General features: G+C 39.1%; 1 protein-coding gene across 1 annotated transcript in view; it reads right to left on the reverse strand.

Moving 5' to 3' along the window:
* Positions 1-7,178: 7,178 nt before the first annotated feature.
* LOC103595613 (chromosome unknown open reading frame, human C5orf63) overlaps positions 7,179-20,269 on the reverse strand; it is a 20,093-nt gene continuing 7,002 nt past the window's right edge. Inside the window, exons 2-4 of the mRNA XM_008579049.1 lie at positions 12,310-12,430; positions 8,483-8,539; positions 7,179-7,824 (exon numbers count right to left, since the gene is read on the reverse strand). Of these exons, the coding sequence (XP_008577271.1) occupies positions 7,648-7,824; positions 8,483-8,539; positions 12,310-12,423 (348 nt within the window). The 5' untranslated portion in view covers positions 12,424-12,430 and the 3' untranslated portion in view covers positions 7,179-7,647. The remainder of the gene's footprint in view (positions 7,825-8,482; positions 8,540-12,309; positions 12,431-20,269) is intronic.

The raw sequence follows: 20,269 nt of genomic DNA on the forward strand, positions 1-20,269 counted from the left end.
GACACGAAAAAAAAAGACAAAAAGGAAAAAAAAAAAAAAGAAAAAAAACAACATGCTATAAACATGTCTTTGTCTGGGTGTGTACATTCTTGTTCTGAAAATCACACAAACTTCTAACCAGGCAAGGCACGTCCACTTATCTGATGGTGCTGTCAGAAAAGGATCATATTATAGATTTGGCAATGAGGAAAAGAAGATTTATTTACAAGGTTTGAAGATTTATCTTCTTCAAATATGCAAAACCAGTCAAAGCATTAAAAAAAATCAATGAAAAGTGATCATGTTTTGTGAGAAGGAACCATTCTTGACTTCAGAATAATAATGAAGATTTATAAGAAACCCAAATTCCGTGGTTTAAAAAAAAAGTGATTTGACAATAGCATGCCAGCAGGACTTTCAAACACTTAACTGCACCCTTATGGTGAGGCAGTGTCTCCATTTAAAGGAATGTCTTACGTTGAATGTTTAAATCTCCCTCTTCCTCTTTTCTCCTCCCCATCATTTAGGTTTTTTTAATGTTCAGCGTAACTAAGATGTGTAAGTAGGGAATTGTACATAATTATAGGCCCTGCACCAGTGGCAAAATGATCCTTCTTCCTAAATATTCATAATCATCTGTTCCACTCTTCCTTCCTCCTCTGGACAATTGAGTTAGAATGACAGCAGTGTTTTTTATTTCTCTTGAAAGCATCCCTTGGCCTCACTTTATATACAGGTTATAAGAAATGCAATATTGTATTTTCCATATAGTCACATATGTACAAATAGGAAACACCTCTTTAAAAGAGTAGAGCAAAAGAGCGGGGGGTGGGGGAGGAAGGCAGATACCTACATTAAAGTTATTTGGTAAGGCAAGAGATTTAAAAGAATGTATTTGTAACTCAAAGGCCATGACCACTCTGGACACATGCCAGCTGAGAGGTTGTTTGGTGCTGTTAGTTGAGAATTCAATGGCATCCTTTGCCCTCTCAACTTTTTTTTTATTACTGGCTTAGAGAAATCTAACATTGCTGAAATCCCTAACTTGAAAATGCTTCACAGAGCAGGATCCTTGCCAAATTCAGGAATCTTGCTAGTTTGCAAGACGAGAGCTGTCATGCAGAACAAAAGGCCGATTCTCGAAGTCAGCAATCACAATGGGAATAAATCCCACAATCTGTGGTTTCTGAACATCTTAATCTCCTCCAACCTTAAAGAAGTGACACTGGGGCCTTATTTTGAGAATAACTCTACAAAGAAAACAGAGTGAGGTGGAGTTAAATCCCAAAACTTAGTTCCTCGGGTAGTTCTTTCCCACCTTTTAATACCTCTTTAGTTCCCAGATTATGAATCAATGCCCATTTTCTCTTCTTAGCATTAAATTAATAACAAAGAACATACAGCAATGTCTCACTTGATCGTAGAATAAGTTGTCCTGAATAAGGGAATTTCCCAATTGATACAATTGTACATTCTGACCCACTTTTGAGGGAAGTGTTTTCTGCAGTTTGTTTCCTTCTCTTCTGCCCTAGTGGCCAGGGCATGGGTTGACCTTGTCATGAGGACTTCGTTTCCTTGCTGAGGTCTTCTGTACAATGCAAGGGTTTCTGAGGGGAGTCAGGTCACACTGGTGCACTGTGAGTAGCACAATGAGGCTGTAGGCTCAACTTGCCCTAACCTGTATCATCTCTACTTCTTTGTGTGTCCAAACCATTCAGAAAAGTTTCAATTAATATTTGGCCTACCCTGTTTCTAGGGGTAAAAAGTTTTCCATCAGGAATAGTTCAAATATAACATTTTATAATAAAGAAGGGATGCCCTTGACTCTCAGTATGGACCTATGGCTGGATTCTTCTTATTGCTTCTAATTTATTGGCTGGCACTGCTATTCTCCATCATTTGTATCATTTTACTATTTTCCCCCTTTTCCTGAAGCTTTATGCCCTTCTAGGCTACAGAAAGAATTCAGAAGTTTAACTTTTTTGTAGACGTCTTTTGAACCTTGAAGGGGAGGTAAAAATGCAAAACATCAGTGCCTAAACTGAAGACTGACCAGATGAGGTCATTCTTTGTTGGCTCTGCCTTCAAGGTCAGCATGTATTGCTGGGTCAATGGAAAGATATAAGATCTGTGCCAGGTGCAGGATTTTGGGTCACAGTATCAGAGTATCCTGATCCCTGTGATGAACAAGAGTTTTGGGTCCAGTGTGTGTGTCCGTGGACAAGGATGGGTTGCCATGGTCTACTCTCCAGTGTTAGGGTCACTCTTGAGGCCTTTGAACTCTGTTGCCTATAATTCAGTCATAAGATGGGCCAAAGATTATGGTTGCTCATTCTGGCACTGCCCAGCATTGCCTGCCATTTTTGTGTGCTGAACTAATCAATGACATCAGGTCTTCAGCTCTTCTCCCTCTGGATGCTTTTTCTCAGAGGGTTAAATGAGATGTATATGAAAACTTCCTGAATGATGGATACTGAGCTATCTTTTCTGAACATTTCAGTTGTCATCTTACTGCAATTTTCTTTCAGTCTACCTCTTCCTCTTTCTACCCACCAAAATTGTTCTGAATAAGGTCAAGTCAGCATTTGTATTAGTTTCCTATTGCTGCTGTAACAAATTACCACAAACTTGGTGACCTAAAAACAACACAAGTTATAAAAATCTGATGGTTCTGAAAGGCCAGAAGTCAGAAATAAGTTTCACGGGACTAAAGTCAAGGTGTTCCTTCTGGAAGCTTTAGGGGAGAATCTGTTTTCTTTCACCTTTTCTAGCTCATGACCCTTCTTTGTATCACTCCAACTTCTTGCTTCCATTGTCACATCTCCTACTTCTTCTGTGGTCAAACCTCCCTCTGTCTGATAGTGACACTTGTGGTTACATTAGGACCCACCTGGATAATCCAGGATAATTTCCCCATCTCAAGATATTTAATTCAATTGCATCTGCTAGGTCCCTTTTGCATATAAGTAACATTCACAGGTTCCATGGCCTGGGACCTGGATGTCTCTGGGGATTTTCAAACAAGAGCAACACTGATTTACTAATTTTCAAATCCACTATCTTGTTTTCAGGCCTCATTCTAATTCTCTTGATATTTAATACTGTCAATTACTCTGGGAAAAGCTTCTTCCCTTTCAAGATATGGTTATTTTCCATTGATATGACATCTTTATTGTCTGTCTCTACCTCTAGAATGCAAGTCTCTGAGAGTAGGAACCCTGGCTATCTTGTTTGTTGCTCTTTCCCCAGTGCTTAGAATAGTGCTTGGTACCCTCAAATCATGGAAGGCATGAGCCTTTCCTATTCCTAGTTCTATCACCTCTCATTCTCATTTTTCTTCACTTAACAACTTCTTCTATTCCCATAGGTCAAGATTGCTATCTCCCAGGGTTTAGTATTGGCCTGTTTTTCTCCTCACATGCCAGATGAATGCAGTTCCAACCATACTCAGTGGGCTCTCAGATCTGCACCTCAAACCCAGACCTCTGTTTTGTACGTCCAACTTTAACTTTTACTTGCATGTCCCACAAACATTGCAAATTCACTGTGTCTTATCTTTTCCTTCCACCAAGCACAACCAAAGACTAACTTTCCCTTCCTCTTATACTCTGTCTCAGGGAATAATAAGTTCCAGGGTCTATGTAACAGCTGAAGCTAGAAGACTGGGAGTCATTGCAGACTCCATGCTTTCTCTCTACTCCCCACCCATCCCACCCCGCTCCCTCCCACTCCCATCCAGTCAGTCAGGAAGTTCTGTCAACCTCACTCCTAAATATCTCCTATCTCTCTTTCTAACTCCCATTACCTTGGTTCAAGTCCTTATTACTCCTGTGGAGTAGGATATAAATGAACTTGTCAAACTTTTCCTCCTGACTTCTCTTGAATATGTTAGAAGAACACTTTTAAACTTAATGGATATGTGCCAGAGTTTGTGACCATTGCCTGCCTTGCTTCCAGTCTCTGCTGAGCGAGCAGGGGCTGTGATTTGCATACCACATGATCTTGACACCCATAGCCACTGGGCCAAGGATGAGCTTCTGTCCCAAAGGTGGCTCTTTCTGAAGCTCAGCTGTGCTGCTGAACATAAAGGTCAGCAGGAATGATGGACATAAGCAAGTTGCAGTTACGAGGAAGCAGACATTGTGTGCAGTGGGACAGCTGGTGAGCTGGGCAAGAACAGGGAAAGGAAGAAGCCGAGGCACTGTGAGAGGAGGGTGCTGTCTCAGTTTCTGGTGGTGCCTTAACTGTGATTCCCATTGTCAAATGTTCACAAGATTGCTGCATTATTATGAAAAACAACGACAACTACAATAAAACTCTAATCTGAGTGAATCCTTGTTTCCTGCAATAAACTGGCCAAAGAGTTTTGTGTTCCAGTAGGCCCTTATAATGCTACAATGACATATCTGGAAGAGGCACTGTAACTACTCTAAGAGTGGCAATGTGAAGTCCCAAACTCAATGTTTATTCTCCTCTTTTGTGAAGCATCAGCTTAAGAAAAAATAAAAAAGAAAGAAAGATTGTAATCACTTTTTCCTTTGGAGGTAGGTGATGAACATCTTATATCAAAATTAGTCTTTATATAAGAACAAATTGATTCCTGAAAACATAATTTTAGAAAGGAAAAGTAATTGTTGCTACAAATATCACATGAAAATGACTAATAAGTGACATGACATTTTCTGATACTTATCAACAGGGGGATAATCAAACCATATTTTAGATGCTGTGTCTCTAGATAACTGCCTTTCATTTTGCCAGCTGTTGGGACCAGAGGGACTGCTGAAGATCTCCTGGATTCTTAGTCACATGACCACATTCCTCTCTCAAATACAAATTGATAAGTAAATTTATCGGATTTATAGGGAAAAGAAACATTAGGCACATGAAATCAATACTCTGAAATGGGATACATTCAGAAAGCATCTTTATTTATGTCTCTCACTAGCCCTGTAAAATGCATTCAGTGGAGGAATTTCTTACTCTGTTTAGGATAAAAAAACAGGCAGCGTCAGAACTCTTGAGCATTTTCAGACAACAGAAGATCCCACGGTCACTTTAAATGGTGTTTAGTGTGTTCAATCTCATGTCATAATTGAAATTTAGAACTTGGTTTAAGGTTAAGTCTTACCTTTTTCCCCCACTGAGAAGCCTTGTGCCAGTGGGAAGCTAAGAAAGGAAAAGGTCTTTCTCTTCTTGCTTCTGGCAGCTTCTGATCTTTCTAGGACTGGGATGGGAGAAGGCAGAAGGAATGTTCTTATTTGAATGGTAGAGTTGTATGCTGGTTTCCTCGATCTAGCTTGCCAGTTTCACTCCAACCACACAAAACACCTGCCATATCCTGACTATGTCATGCCCTCCCACACCCTCTTTTTTACAGGTACTGTTCCCTCAGGACGGAACACAGTCCTCACCCCGACCCGCTCCCTTGCTTCTATTCAACCATCAACACCTAGCTTAAGTCTCCTCTTCTGGGAAGCCTTCCTGCTACTTCCGGCATCCAGCTGCTATACCATGTTACATGTCTCAGCTCCAGCTCTCACTGCACTGTTGTTGTGCTTTATTAACTTGCCTCTCCCTGCTCAAGAGTCAGCGAGTGTCTCAAAGACAAGGACTGTACCTACCATTGTGCTTCAATGTTGTAAGGATTGCATTAGTTTCCTATTGCTGTGTAACAAATTACCATACATTTAGCAGTTTAAAAGAATACTAATTTTTTATCTTACAGTTTCTGTAGATCAGAAGTCTAGGTGTGGTATGGCTGGATTCTCTGAGCAGAGTCTCACAGAGATGAAACCAAGATGTTGGCCAGGACTGCAGTTCTCATCTGGGGCTCAGGTTCCTCTTCTAAGCTCAGTGATTATTGGCAGAATTAATTTCCTGGAAGCTATAGGACTGATGTCCCCATTTTCCTGCTAGCTATTGGCCAAGAACTACTCTCAGTTCCTAGAGGCCACCCGCAGTTTCTTACCACATGGTCCCGCAAGGCAGTCACATCATGAACACTTGCTTTCTTCTAGGCTAGCTGGAGTACTCTCTCTGATTTCCTCTCTGCCACCACCCAGAATAACTCATTGCTTTTAAAGAGCTCACTTAATTAGATCAGGCCCACCCAGGATTACCTCCCTTTTGCCATAGAATGTAACATAATCACAGCAGTGGATATTTCCCCCCATACCCAAAGGAGACAGAATTATACAAGGGTGAGGATCATTGGGGTCATCCTAGAATTCTGCCGACCACAGGGCGCAATGAATATTTATAATATCAAATATTGACAAATATTTATAATAACAAATATCCAGAAATTTGTCAATTACAAACACCACTATTCAATTGTAAACGTTTTTTTTTTTTTTCTATTGTCACTTTGGAGGGCTTCTTAAGTTGCTTCCAAATATGTGTTAGATTCAGAATGGTTGGGGATACTGTGAGATAACACAATGAAGTCCTTGCAGTGAGTCCAGAGAGTACTGGAAATTTGGGATTGGGGGGCAAACCCTGGCCTGTCAGCTGACTGGCTTTGTGACCTTAGGCTAAGTCCCTGGTATTCTCTGAATTTGAGTTCTCCTCATGTATAAAATGAAGGCGATAGTATTAAAATACCTCTAAGGTCAGCTAGCTGTAATATTGTATAATTTCTAATACTAAGTCATACTGATCAAATTAAAATCTAGTGACTCACAGCATCCAAATTCAAATAGTTCACAAGAGAATTTCATTAGAGACAGTAATGTAGTGAGGTGATTTTAAGAGGAAAAGGCAGTTTTGTTTTCAAGTGAATTTATCCCTATATTGGCGGAACCTGACTAAATATAAATAAGGGTACACAACTACTTTTTAATACATTACATAGAATGAATAGTATTTTGTCTTTAGATGACGTATCTGTGCAGTTACAAAGTGAATTTTCCCCAAGATATTAAAACCCAATAAAACTACTGTCTTATAATAAATTAAATTAAATTAATTGATGATAATTGAATAACTATTAAAGGCAGTCCTTAAATATTACGAATCAATTCCTTGACTATGTGTAAAGCATGTTGAGATTACATATGTTTGGGGGTTTATATCTTTTGTCTTTCTCAAATGAAGCCTCTTTGGCTAGGATAATTATTCTCTTCAACCCAACCAAAATGAACTCTAACTTTAAACAGGTATTATTAAGTCCCACTGAAATAGGTTTCATGCAGATGTATTTGTTAAAACATCCCTTTATTGACTGTGCATGGTAATTAACAATTCACATTTCACTTTATCTACTGAATGTAAGAGCATTTATTCTTTCATTTAGAAGTTAAGCCCTCCAGGGCAGCATCAGGAATGCAGAGCCTTCCTCCTAAGAATAGCTCTGTCCAGTGAGTGTGAAGTGCTTCTGTATTAATACAAAAGGGAAAAATAAATAAGACAAATGGACTTCTCCCTCCCTCCAGCAACCCCTCCTGCCACTATACTCCTCTTATTTTATAAAATGCCAATAAGTAAACAGTTCCCACATGGGTACTTCCATCAATCAGAAGAGGAATGTCAACATTTATTTGGCACCAGTGAGTTCAGAACATCCTTAAGGCTCTGTGAAAGTGACAAAAGGAGTATGAGGCCATGGTCATTTCCTCAGGAAGATTCCTTATGGACAGAGAGGGTAGAAAATCATGAGGGCATCAGTCAGCCTCCAGCACCTTGCTGCTCAAGTTTCAGGAGCTGTTTTTCAAGTTTCAAGATGTTTACTCGATGCATCATCAGAAACTGGCCATTCAAGTGAAAGACGGGAATGTCAAATTTATACCTTTCATACCAAGCAGAGTTTTCTGGAAGTGTGATGTCCACCTCCTGTAAAATAAACTGAAACGCAGACAGACTAAAGCTCTGTATTTCAGAGACCACAGAACGATGCAAAAACTGCAGTGATAAACTGATCCCCAGACTATTTCTAATGCTGAGAGGTTTTTGTTGTTTATTTTAGGTCCACAGCGATCTAACGTCCCTGACTTCCAAAACTTGACTGGTTTCATTATATTTCCTACCTCTCGATCTTGCTACTTTTCTGTTACACCTATTACATTCAGCATCAGGGGCACTGCTCAGCTCCCAATTAAATGAAACGTGTCCCAGTTGGGAAGCTGCCTGAGAAATGTTTTGGTAGTAAGAATGTGAAAGGTGTGATGGTTTGCTACATGAAGACACTTCCATGGAAATTACAAATTAAGATGAAAGGATTAGGGACAAAAGTTTAAAGAAAGAACAAATGCTGCACCTGCTAGTTAACTTAGACTCATATAAAGAGTCAGAATAAGAAAACCAGTACTGCTCAGACAAAAACACTTAGGGGTAATGAGTTTTATGGAAATCAGCACTAAACTCTCTCTCTCTGAAGAATAGAAAGAAAATTTAAATGAAAAACCATTTAAACTCTTTTCCTAAAGAAAGGATCCAGGCAGATACTTTATACCACATACAATATCCATTCCATATACATAAAAGCCCTGCTGTATTATATTACCCTGCTTTTATAAGGCCTGAGTACTTCCTTGGCTTCATCACAAAGGGAGCATGGATCCTACAGGAAGAAAAAAAAAAGCCATTAAACCCAAAGAATGTATGTGGACTAGCCAAAAAAAACCACAAGAAAATTATACTTATTTTAAAGGACAATTTTCTACCAGGTTAATTATACTGCTTTACCTCCAAAGCAAAACACTACCGTAGAATCTTATAAACAGCTAGTACTTCATCGTTGATGGGCTCTCTGCATCTTTTGGTTGTATTATTTAGATTTTTCTCCATAAATCTAGTGGTGTGTGTGTGTGTGTGTGTCCGTGTTACTTTTCATTGATCTATTTTCTAAGGGCTTTGTCCGTGTGTGTGTGTGTGTGTGTGTGTGTGTGTGAGAGAGAGAGAGAGAGAGAGAGAGAGAGAGAGAGATAAATTGAGGTGCATGTTATTTTTCATTGATCTATCTTCTACGGGCTTTGTCCTTCCTGGGTCAGGAGTCCCTTCGTGGGCTCATACACAGCCAGTGGCCTGGCTGACATCACTAGAAGGGCTTAAAGTTTATTTTGATTGCGGAGCACTGAGCTTTGCCAGCCTGTTTTTTCCTAACACAGGAATAAATCCATTTGGATGGAGTTAGATTGCCCCATCTTTAACCAGAGAAAAAAAGCTCTATTCACTTCAGATGACGATTGTACTGATTCATAATGTTTTGTCTGTTTTTTTTTTTTTTATCACAAGTGTCAGCAATAGGTTTCCTGGACTAATTCTCCCTGAAGATCAAGACAAGTTTTAGTGTCCACTGTGGTTTGCACCTAGTGGATAATGTTGAGAATACAGACTGGTTTATATTGAAATCCTTGGCAGATTTAAAAGGCTTCTCAGCCCTTGACTCTATGAACAGGGACTTGGAATAGGTTTTCTAGCATGAGCTCAAAATAGACTCAACATTACTGATACTTATATAAAATCTGCTTTTTAATGTGACAAGAAGAAATGAGCTATCATATAAAAGAGAAGCCCTTCCTCCAGCTTAACTCACAGCTTGTTTTGAGAAAAGGACCCAAACTGTCAAAGGGTCTTTCTGGCCCTAATTTCCTGGAAAAAGAATTAGGCTTACCATGTTATTATCAGTATCAACGAGAAGCAGAATATGGGTAGTTTGTGATGTTTTAAGATAATCATGCTGAAATTTTCTGAGAAAGTTTCAAAAAGTCAACATAGGATATTACAAGCAAAAACAAAACAAGAACATGCTAAATTACAGAAGTACCAAAAGTACCAAAGTTTTGCTTTTACACTAAAAACTTTAGAAGAGCCTAGATCAGGTTTTTTGTTTTGTTTTTTTTTAAACCTAGGTTCAATGGAAGTTTATGCAAATTACACATGCAAATATGTGTATATATTTTTATGAAGAAAGGTTCATCAAATTTTAAAAAGGATAAGACCCAGGGGTCTAGACGATTCAAATATCCTTCTCTGGGATTCTCCATGGCACTTGTGATTTATTCTGTCCCTGAACTGTAGTGGACATTTGTTGGTTTGGCTGTCCAACTCCCACTCTTCTTTCTTGTAGCAAGAGTGCTGTGATTTTGCTTCACAGGAATTACTCTAAGCATGTGGCTGACTCCATCCCTTAGCAACAAGGGTAGAACACCTGACTTAGGCTCAGGCAACCAGCACATCCTATCCCTCTTGGCTACGATTGGCTCAGAATGGGACAATCAGAGCCAACAGATAGCCACAACACTTGCTAGAGTTTCTGTAGGAGTCTGAGATGTGAGATCTGGGACTCGGAATTGCTGCAGTCATCCATGAGAAGAGACAGAGTTAGAATGGGTTTAATCCAGAGGATGTGAAGCTGAAGAGATTGGTAACATGCTTAATTCCTGAATCAAGCTACTCCCAAAACCAGAACAACCAATAAAATCCCTTTTTTGTTTAAGTCACTCTGGGAAGTACTTCTATTATTTATAACCGACAGAGACCAGTGTTTCTTTCACTGGATTATGAACTTGTGAAGGTGGGAGTGATATCTCATTATGTGTCTAATGGTGCAGATGAAGGGTTCAGTACAAATATTAAGATGAATGGAAGGTTGGTGAGGTTTTTTTTGTTTGTTTTTTAACAAATGTTTTTAGCTATCTGAGCTGCTGCCCAAACTGAAAAATAGTACAGAACAATTAGGCTGAGCGAGCATCACTAGCCTTAAGGGAGTATTTTATTTTGGTGGTTAATTCTCACATGTGTTTCCTATTGTATACTCCCAGATGAAGAGATATTTTTGGTTCCATAATTTCCAACAGTACAATATCTATTTATGGATATGAAAAGTAGTTTAAATTAAATATGCTCATTAAGAAATTCACTTTTAAAAACTACTTAAACTTTGTTATTAAATAACTGTCAGATATCTTCAAATTGCTAAAATGCCTCAGATCTGAAAAACCTATTAAAAAGAGACCCTTTGTGTTTGAATTTATTTCAATATTTATAAAAGTTACTTCTATTACTCTGAACTTTATTTCTTTTTTGATTATAAATCACACACGGTGATGTTAATTAGCAAAAATAAATCAGTAATGTTTGTGTATAACTTTCAGGGAAAAGAGCTCTAAAAAATTTTTTTTTTTTTTTTCTCCTTTTTGTCTTTTTTCGTGTCCGGCAACGGATCGCAACCCTCAATGTCGCGCCTGTACCAGGCCGGGACCGGCAACAGGATTGCAACCCTCAGTGCTGTGCCCACACCTCGCTCAGCCAGTGAGCGGGAACCGGTCTGTATGTGAGATCCGAACCCTCGTCGGGAGCGCCGCCGCGCTTCCCAAGCGGCGCACTGTAGCAGTGCGCCACCGGGCCGGCCCCTAAAAAATTTTTAAACTAACTTTATGGAATAAAACTGGTGTTAGGGATAAGAAAATAAGTATAATCAATCCTCATTATTCAGGAACTCCATATGTGTGACTTTGCCTAGTTGTTAAAACCCAAATCAAAGTGCTTTTGCAGTCATTCACAGACATGTGCATTTCAGCACAGAATGGTGAAAATCTGAGTTGCCCAGAGCACTCATTTTAAACTGCAGTCGTACAAAGTCATGCTCTGCCTTTCTGTTTCAGCTCTCACACTGCAATCGTCAGTTAGTGTCCTTTTCATGGTCCATGTAGGGCCATGTTTTTTTACATTTTTGTGCTTTTTTTGGTGATTTCACAGTTTAAAATAGGCCCCAAACAAGTGCTGAAGTGCTATCTAGTATTCCTAAACACAAGAAGCCTGTGATATGTGGTGAAAATATGCTTTTAGATAAGTTTTGTTCAGGCATGAATTATAGTGCTGTTGGCTGTGAGTTCAACGTTAATGAATCAGCAATATATATTAAAAACAGAAGCACACATAAAACAAGGTTGTGTATTTAATCAGTTGATGAAAATATTGTGACCAGAGGCTCATGGGAACCTAATCCTGTATTTCCCCTAGGAGCAATGGCTCAGTATTCACTAATTTAGTGTTTACAGCAACTTTATGGACATAACTACCACAAATAACGAGAACTCACTGCATTTCTATAAGATACATTTTTTAAAGTCACATTATAAACCTATAATTCTTTTTTTCAATGTAGGGGTCAGATGACCATTAAATATATTAATTTATCCTCTGATAATTGTGAGACAATGGGGTGTCTGGGTAGGAAACAGTTACTGCTGATTCAAAAATGGAGACACAGGTCTTAGGAATCAATTTTCGACTTTGTCACCTTTTCTTAAATATACAACTTTTCTCATCCAATAATTTTAGTACTTTTTAGTTTAAAAATAGTAATTTTACTTATTCACTCTGTACCTTTGTGAACAAGGTTAGCACAGGCAGAGTTGTCTTAGAGGCAGAGAGATTTCTCAAGAAGAGGCCAAAGGAGGATTTGGCAAGTTGCATGCTATTTCCTTGAAACCAGAGCATGTTAATTCTGCCAAAAGAAAAATAAACCAGTAAACTTGTGTGCCCTAGACTTTGTTCTTTACAATATCAACAATGAGTTGCAAGCTTATGACGGAATTTTAAAGCTTCAGGATTATTTCTTCGAGTCCAGGAGTGTCAGAGAGGCCCAGAAGTTTGGCAAGTCTCCATGATGCTTCAACATTCATTGTATTCCAAACAAAACAGAATTTAGAATGGAAAAAAATCCATATTTATGGATTAGTTGTGTGCCATATCACTTGGTTTCTGTAAGTAAACTGCATGGGTTTATTAATCTGAATACAAAATTAAATTTTACCTACAGCTTTTGCCAGAATCCTGATGAGCCCCTAAAATGTGGAGGTTTCCTTAGATGGTTTTTATTCACAGGGATAGCTTATTTTATTAGCAAGCATTCAACAACACCCAGCCACTGCCATGGGAAGGGAAACGATAAGTAAGCAGCACAAGTCCACAGCTGAAGGTTTAGGGGTTCAGGCTATCTCTTATGAGATCTACGCCCCTCCATTGCAAGAGATAGAGAAACACAAACCATACTTAGCAGAACTATAGGGGAGAAATAGGTAGAGTTAACCTGTCCAAAAAAAAAAAAAAAATCTATTCAACTCCTTAATAAGTATTTTGAAAGGAGATTGTCATAACTTTCAAAAACCTCATACACAAAAGTAGTTGTTTCTACTGGAGATATTCCAATAAGAACAGCTTGGTAATAGTAGTATGTGGAACACTAGGCTTTGGAGCTCTCTCATTCTGCTACTTGGCTTGACAGAAGATATCCTAGTTATTCTACTGAGCCTCCAGCTTTGTCCTTAAAACCAAAAAAAATTATAATTTCACTTTTAAAAACACATGTACCCTGTTGGCTTTATCATTTATCAAGATTCCTAATATGAACTCATTCCTGGGATCATCATTTAACTTCACTTGACTCTCTCTCTCCAACGTCATCCACCACTTTCCCCTCTTTCTCCTTCTGTTCCTAGAATACCCAAAGAACATTCCTTCAGTAGAATCTTTGCACTTGTTTTCCCTTTGCATAAAGAGCTCTTAAGTAGCTTTTCCTCATTTGGCCTGGGCCTCACATCACCTCCTTGGAGACTCCTTAGTGACTACCTTACCAATGTTGGCCAGCCCATCACTCTCCATCCTCTTTCCTTGCTATAGTTTTATTTTGCCCTTTACTATCAAAAATTATTGATGTGCCCTCTACTGCAAAGTAAGTTCTACAAGGGCAGGTTCATCCCTCTATCTCCAAGCACCCACAACTAACCTGGCACATAATAGCTGCCCAAATATTTGTTTGAATGTTAAAAGTACTGGAGTGAGCCTTTCTCACTCTCTTTTAATCTCACCTCTAACCCTGATCAGATACTCAGTATGTACAGCAGTTACTACTTGAGCCTATCTCATATCGTAACTGGTTAGTGCCCCTCAGGGTGTCCACAAGATTTTGGGCTAGGGCACTGAAGCTGGTTCTAACTCCTATCAATAGTGCCCCTCAGGGTGTCCACAAGATTTTGGGCTAGGGCACTGAAGCTGGTTCTAACTCCTTTACCACCATCTCAAATCTTGCCCTGTTCTGCTCCAGGAGCAAGACTGTATTAAGTGCTAATCTCACTGGCAACCAGGCTCTTCAGTGTAAGAACAGCCTTAAACTCATTTCAAATAGAATGACATGACTCTAGAGAAAACCACCAACCCATATCAATCTAGAGACCACAGGACAGAAAAGATTGTATCCGTGAAAACTATGATCTTTCTTTTACTCTTAAGCCCTTACTCTTTCTCCTTCTATTCAGATCTCCCTGCTAACTAAATGATCCTGATAATTCATAAAAAAGAAAAGTGATGAGAATTTTGCATGAATCTGCTATCCAGAGTTATTCCAAGGTGCAAAGAGGATCTAAACAATTTCACAATATTCTATGCTATTACCAACTAAGTATTAAGCCCTGGTATACACATTTTGTATAAATTCAGCACAATCAACAACTCCAGTAGGTGAATGTTGTTGGAGACAGTTTCTAAACACAGTTTTGTGGACACAGGATATAAATGAGGGGGAAAAACAGAATGTTAGCTATGTTTATGCTACGTAGAAGTTTCTACATCATTGAATTTGAGAAGGCTCTATGCTCGTAGTGGCACACTCTCCTAGGATGTGAAGTTAGAGAAGTTGTATGGAGGAGAAAGAAAACAAATATCAGCTTATTAAAGGCAGAAATACAGCCCTTGGAAACGGAAGAATCAGGCCATGTATGGAGGTGACCAGGATGGTGAACTGCAGCTACATGCTTTTAGTGGAGGGATTTGAGATTTATTGATGTCTGGCTGGTAAGGAAAGAAAAACTTATTACTTTTACCTAGCTGAGTTGAGAGCAAGGTGCTAAGGCTTTAAAAAAAATTCACATTCACAATAGAAGTCTGCTTCAGTATTTCCAACGTGATAAAACACAGCATGTGGTCTTGGTTGCACCCAAGACAAATAAAATCTGTCATAGTAAACAGAGTTGCTATTCATTCCAGATTTGCTGGAATATTTGTTCAACCAACCTGGAGAGCTAAGTAAAGTCTTCAGTGATACTACAATCATTCTACTTGCAATAGTTCTCTTTTCCACTGTTATTCACCATTTCAATATTTTTACATGTTTTTAATCACTTAGACATGGCACACTTGTTTACTAGAAATGCATTAGTATTATGTAATTTTACTACCTGCATATTTTTCAAATACCCTAAGGCACATGCATTTTTGCCATACTGTTAAATTAACTTATTTTCTTTAGAAAGATTGTATTATAAATTATATTAGAGTCTGATATAAAGAAAAAGCTCCCTACATCTCTCCTAAGCAGATATTAAAGCTAAAATTCCTTAATTCCTGGAGTCCATTTAATTCTAGAAAATAAAAAATAAAATGAAAAGTGATATACTCCAATGGGAATTCTGTAATATTCTTCTTAGAACATTTTACCAACTCTGTAAACTCTAAGATCATTGCTGTCAATGTCACATTCACCGAATTATGCCTTCCTGAAGTAAAACCTTAATATGGGCTACTCTGTCAATGTGACATTTTCATTAGTTCTATTATTTTTGAACAGTATCTCAGCATTATAAAAAAAAAAAAGAAATCCTGAAATGCAGTCTCTGCTTGTTAGCTCATGACTATGAGAGGACAACACTTTTTTGATTATGTCATTGAATTTAGTCATGAAATATGTGTCCTTACTACACACAGACACAATTTTATCCTTTCTATTTTGTTATATGCCTCTGTGATATGAGCAAAAAGAGCTGTGTTCATAAAATCAAAGAAGCACAATTGGGTCACCTTTGTCACAGACCAAAAAAAAAGCAAAAAGCATAAGACTGGATTTAGAATGTGTTTAAAACAAATTCCAGTCTTAACAATAAAGAGGGTGACTCCTGCTGTTTCAAGTCCAGTGTCCCTCAGAGGGACAGATCACCCTGAAAGAGAAAGGGAATGCTGGCCTTTTAACAAAACTGAGGCTGACTTCAGTGGTCTTCTTTGCAGAATCAAATACATGTGGGGAGAACTGATTGGACCAATCCAGCCCTCCTTGAAGCAGAATAAGTAAGATAACTTAATTTTATAGCATTTTCCCTGCAAAGAACTGAAAAGCATACCATTAAAGCAAACAATTACAGTACAAAAAGAAGCCAGGGTTGTTTGAGCCTTTATTAAAGATTATTCATTTCTTGCATGAGGAGCTGCCCAGGCTATGGCTGCACATCACTTATGTGGGGCTTCTGGATTCTTCAAACACTGTGTGTGTCTGATTAGAAGGGAAACAACATTGCTCTCACTTGAGTAGAGAAACTGACCTTCACTGACTAGAATTTTTATTCATACAAAGAATCATTTGGCACACCGAATCTCCAAGCTCACATGATCCCTCATCAGCAAGTTGCTATGTTAGTTCATGTGCAAAATCAAGAAGTCTACCTAAGCACAGGTACCACCTTGATTATTAACAGATAACGTTAAAGCTTCTTCACAAGAGTCTAATGTAAATTTAATGTTGAGCTGACATTAACCAAACACTGTTACCTTAGCTCTTGCTGAACCTATGTTCCATCAAGAAAGGCTCAGTGCTTCTGTTTAGTCAATTGTGCCATGTGAGAAGCTAAGTGCTCCATTTCACATTCATTACCATCTAAGTATAACATTCCTATTTTTACCCAAATGACTAGAGATACGCACACACACACACACACACCCCTCTTTTGGGAACAAAACCCATTATTTTAGGTTTCTGAAAGTTTATGTAATGTGGTGAGGTTGCTCTTAGGGGACTCATTTGGATCAGTGGACTCTATGTAATCCAGAGAAATAGGGACAAATGATGCCTCCCCAGTGCTCCTCTGTGCTTGTGGCCAGTCAGCTGTGTCTAAATCTCCCTCCCTCCCATACAAGTGAGCATCTATCCTGGGCTCTTGGGTGCAAGGATAAGAGAGAGAATGGCCCTTGTGGAGCCAAGCGCAACAAGGAGAGGCACCATATAGGAGCAAAACCAAAACCGAAAATTGAGCAGACACTTTGAGGTGTCTATTCTAAAGAGGCTAAGCAGGGGTAGAATGAGGTTATAGAACAGAAATAGGGGGTGGGGCGTAGAAAGCTCAACCTGGAGTGAGGACCTAACTCACTGGCATGGACAGAATCTCAGGCACTTTTCTAGCACCTCTGCCACTGCAGTCAGGGTACCTAGCCAGGCGGAACTGCTGAGGAGGTGGAGCCAACTCAGGCAAGATGTTGCAATAAAGATCCTGCGCTAACCACCCACCTGTGGGCCCAGTTGTACATGGCGCCCGCTCAGCTTCATTCTGACAGTTAGGACTGCTGGTTTGCTTCCACATAACACATTAAACCACGAGTAGGCTTACACCATGCCCCAGCCGGGGGGAGTGAGAAGCAGCTCCGCATACTACACTCTCTCCCTGTAGCTTCTACTTCCACATTTCAGTGCCAACAGGTTCACCACACAGGGGACCAGAGAAGCTAGTAGAGAATCAGTCTCCAGAAAGGACTGATTGGTCATGTGAATGCCTAGAGACAAAAACTCTTCTTTATTTCCCTTCAAATTATTAGCATGATCATGGGATTTCCAACTACCTGGATGTCTCTATTCCACTGTTTGGACTCAATGGGTGCTACATTAATTTGCATTCAACACATTGCTTTGTGAAAAAGTTCTTTAGCTGTTTGAAGTGTGGGCCTTACCTATCCAATGAAATTACAATTTCACTGAAGGTTACGGCATTTACATATCCACTACTTAGTACATACAATCCCTCTTCAGCTCCTTCTAATTCTCAGTAAAATTAAACCATTACGTTTTTCTTTGTCCTGCCTGGTGTTTAGCCCATTTCTTTCCTCCAAACACAGCTCTCACATGGCATAATCAATTCCATGTGCTAGATACAAGTAACAAGAATAACAGATGCATATCAGTAGATTCAGGATAAGGGTGTTAAATTCATAAGTGAAACAATGAAAATTATGTCAGTCTTCACAGTATTTAGTAAACTAATGATATCATTCCTTCCTTTGTTCCACAATGGGAGGAAAAGAAGGGTTAAAAATGAGTAAGAGATGACACCAAATCATGAAGAGCTAAAAAATCTAGTCAGAAGGTAAGACATATATACATGCACAGGTAAATTAGAAATATAGATGTTTCAACAGGGGCATATAATGCATAACTTCAGAGGTTAGAAGAGAAAGGGAAAGAAGAGTACTATGGGCAGAGATTGGAGGTGGCTTCACAACAGAAAGTTCTTGGATCATTTAGGATTTGGATATGTAGAAAAGAAGGGGAAGCATTCCAAATTTGGGGTTGGACACAAAGGTATTGAGGTAAGAATGTCATGTCTATTTGATGGGGAAAACCTGAATGGGTAAAGAGACTTCTGTTGAAGAGCAATGGAAAATAAGCTTGAAAGGCAGACTAAGATGAGACTGCGGAGGATTTTTAATGGTGGTTAAGCAATGTGAGATTTGTTGTATATCTCGGGAACCACTGAAGGTGGTGATAAAAATCAGTGTTTGGAAGATTAATATGGCAGCAGCATGAAGAAAGGACTGCAAGGGAGAAAACAATCAAGGTGGAAAAGAGTTAGAGGTCAGTTACAACAATCTAGGTGTGTGATGAGGGTTGTTCATTCATTTATCAATTACCTAACGTTTTCCATGTATCAATACCATTAAAGGTGCTGAGGTACAGTGGTGAACAAGAATGAAGGTACATTGCCCTCATGGGGTCCACATTCTTGTAAAGAGACCCTTTAATGTCAGACCATGTCAAATAATAACACGTACAGGGAAGAGAGTAAAACAGGGTGATGTGATGGTGACTAAGGCAGGTTCCTTAAATAAGGTATTCTCTGAGCAGCTGTTGTTTGAGCTGAGACTAAAGTATGAGAAGGTGCAAAGATCTGAAGAAGGAGCATTTCAGGGAGAGGAAACAGTAAATGCAAAGGCCCTAAGGTGAGGATAAACTGACTTATTGGAAGACAACAAAAGGATAGTATGGCTAAAGAACAGTACACAGGGGAAGAGGGGAAATAAGCAGAAGATGGGGCTAATAAATGGTCAGTTGGGGTCAGATCAAGCAGGCCTTGTAGGCTATGTTAAGAAATTGAGATTTTATTCTAAGAACAATTAAATTTAGAGGAGGAAAGTAACGTGATCTCATACACATTTTTAAAAGATCAGTTTAGCTGCTCTGTGAAGAATGAATTGTTGGGGGTAAAGAGTGGAAGCAGAGACCCAGTTAGGAGACTTCTGCAGTATTCTGGGAGAGACAGGATGATGGTGTGAACTAGAGTGGAAACAGAGCCAACAGGACTTGCCAATGAATTGGACATGAGGAATTAAAGAAAAGATGACGGTAATGACAATCCCAGTTTTGGTCTTCAGCCTCTGGGTAGGTGGCAGTGCCGTTTACTAAAATGAGGAAAACTGAACCAGGAACAGATTGAGGAATACGTGGGACCAAGAGCTTGGTTGGGAACATGTTGGCGCTTGAATAGAGAATAACATACACAGGTTTGGTACTCAGGAAAAAAGCCAGGGCTGAAGATAAAAATTTCAGTCTTCATCAGTTATATTTACAACTGTGAAACTAGATGAGATCATCTATAAAATACAGTAAAAGAGGGCCCAGGACAGCTCTCTGAGGCAATCCAACATTTAGAGGTTGGGTAGAGAGGAACTAGCAAAGGAGGCAGAAAGAACAGTTAGTGAGGTTGGGGGGAAAACAAGGAAAGTTCATCACCACAGAAGCCAATGGGAGAAAGTGCTTCCAGAAAGAGGGAGTGGCCCATTGTCAAATAGACTGACTAGGGCTTGAGTAGATAGGAGCAGTGAAATCACCTACCACAAATCAGAAGAGATGTGTCTTCTGATGTTGCTCCAAAGGAATTAAATCTTCCAAACAATGCTTACCCCTACAATGAACTATCTTGACTGGTTCTTGCCTAATTTAACATCTTGGCTAAAAGGAGACATTTCTTTTAACTTCTCAATATACATTGTAGTTGATTTTCATGACCCTTTACCCATTCCTACAGAGACATTTCTAGTGAGGATGAAGACAGTGGGTTGGGGAAGGGTGAAGGCAAAAGTTGACTGGCTATCTAAAAAAGAGATAATAAATGTAAAGATCTTTGTATAAGTTATAAAGTAAAATAGAGAAGGCTTAAGTATTGATTACTAAATAATTCAAAAAGTAAGGTGATAGAGTTTGGATGTGTTGTCCCCTCCAAAACTCAGGTGGAAATTTGATCCCCAATGTGGCAGT

This window comes from Galeopterus variegatus, unplaced genomic scaffold, assembly GCF_000696425.1.
Source record: "Galeopterus variegatus unplaced genomic scaffold, G_variegatus-3.0.2 Scaffold1800, whole genome shotgun sequence".
Lineage (NCBI taxonomy): Eukaryota > Metazoa > Chordata > Mammalia > Dermoptera > Cynocephalidae > Galeopterus > Galeopterus variegatus.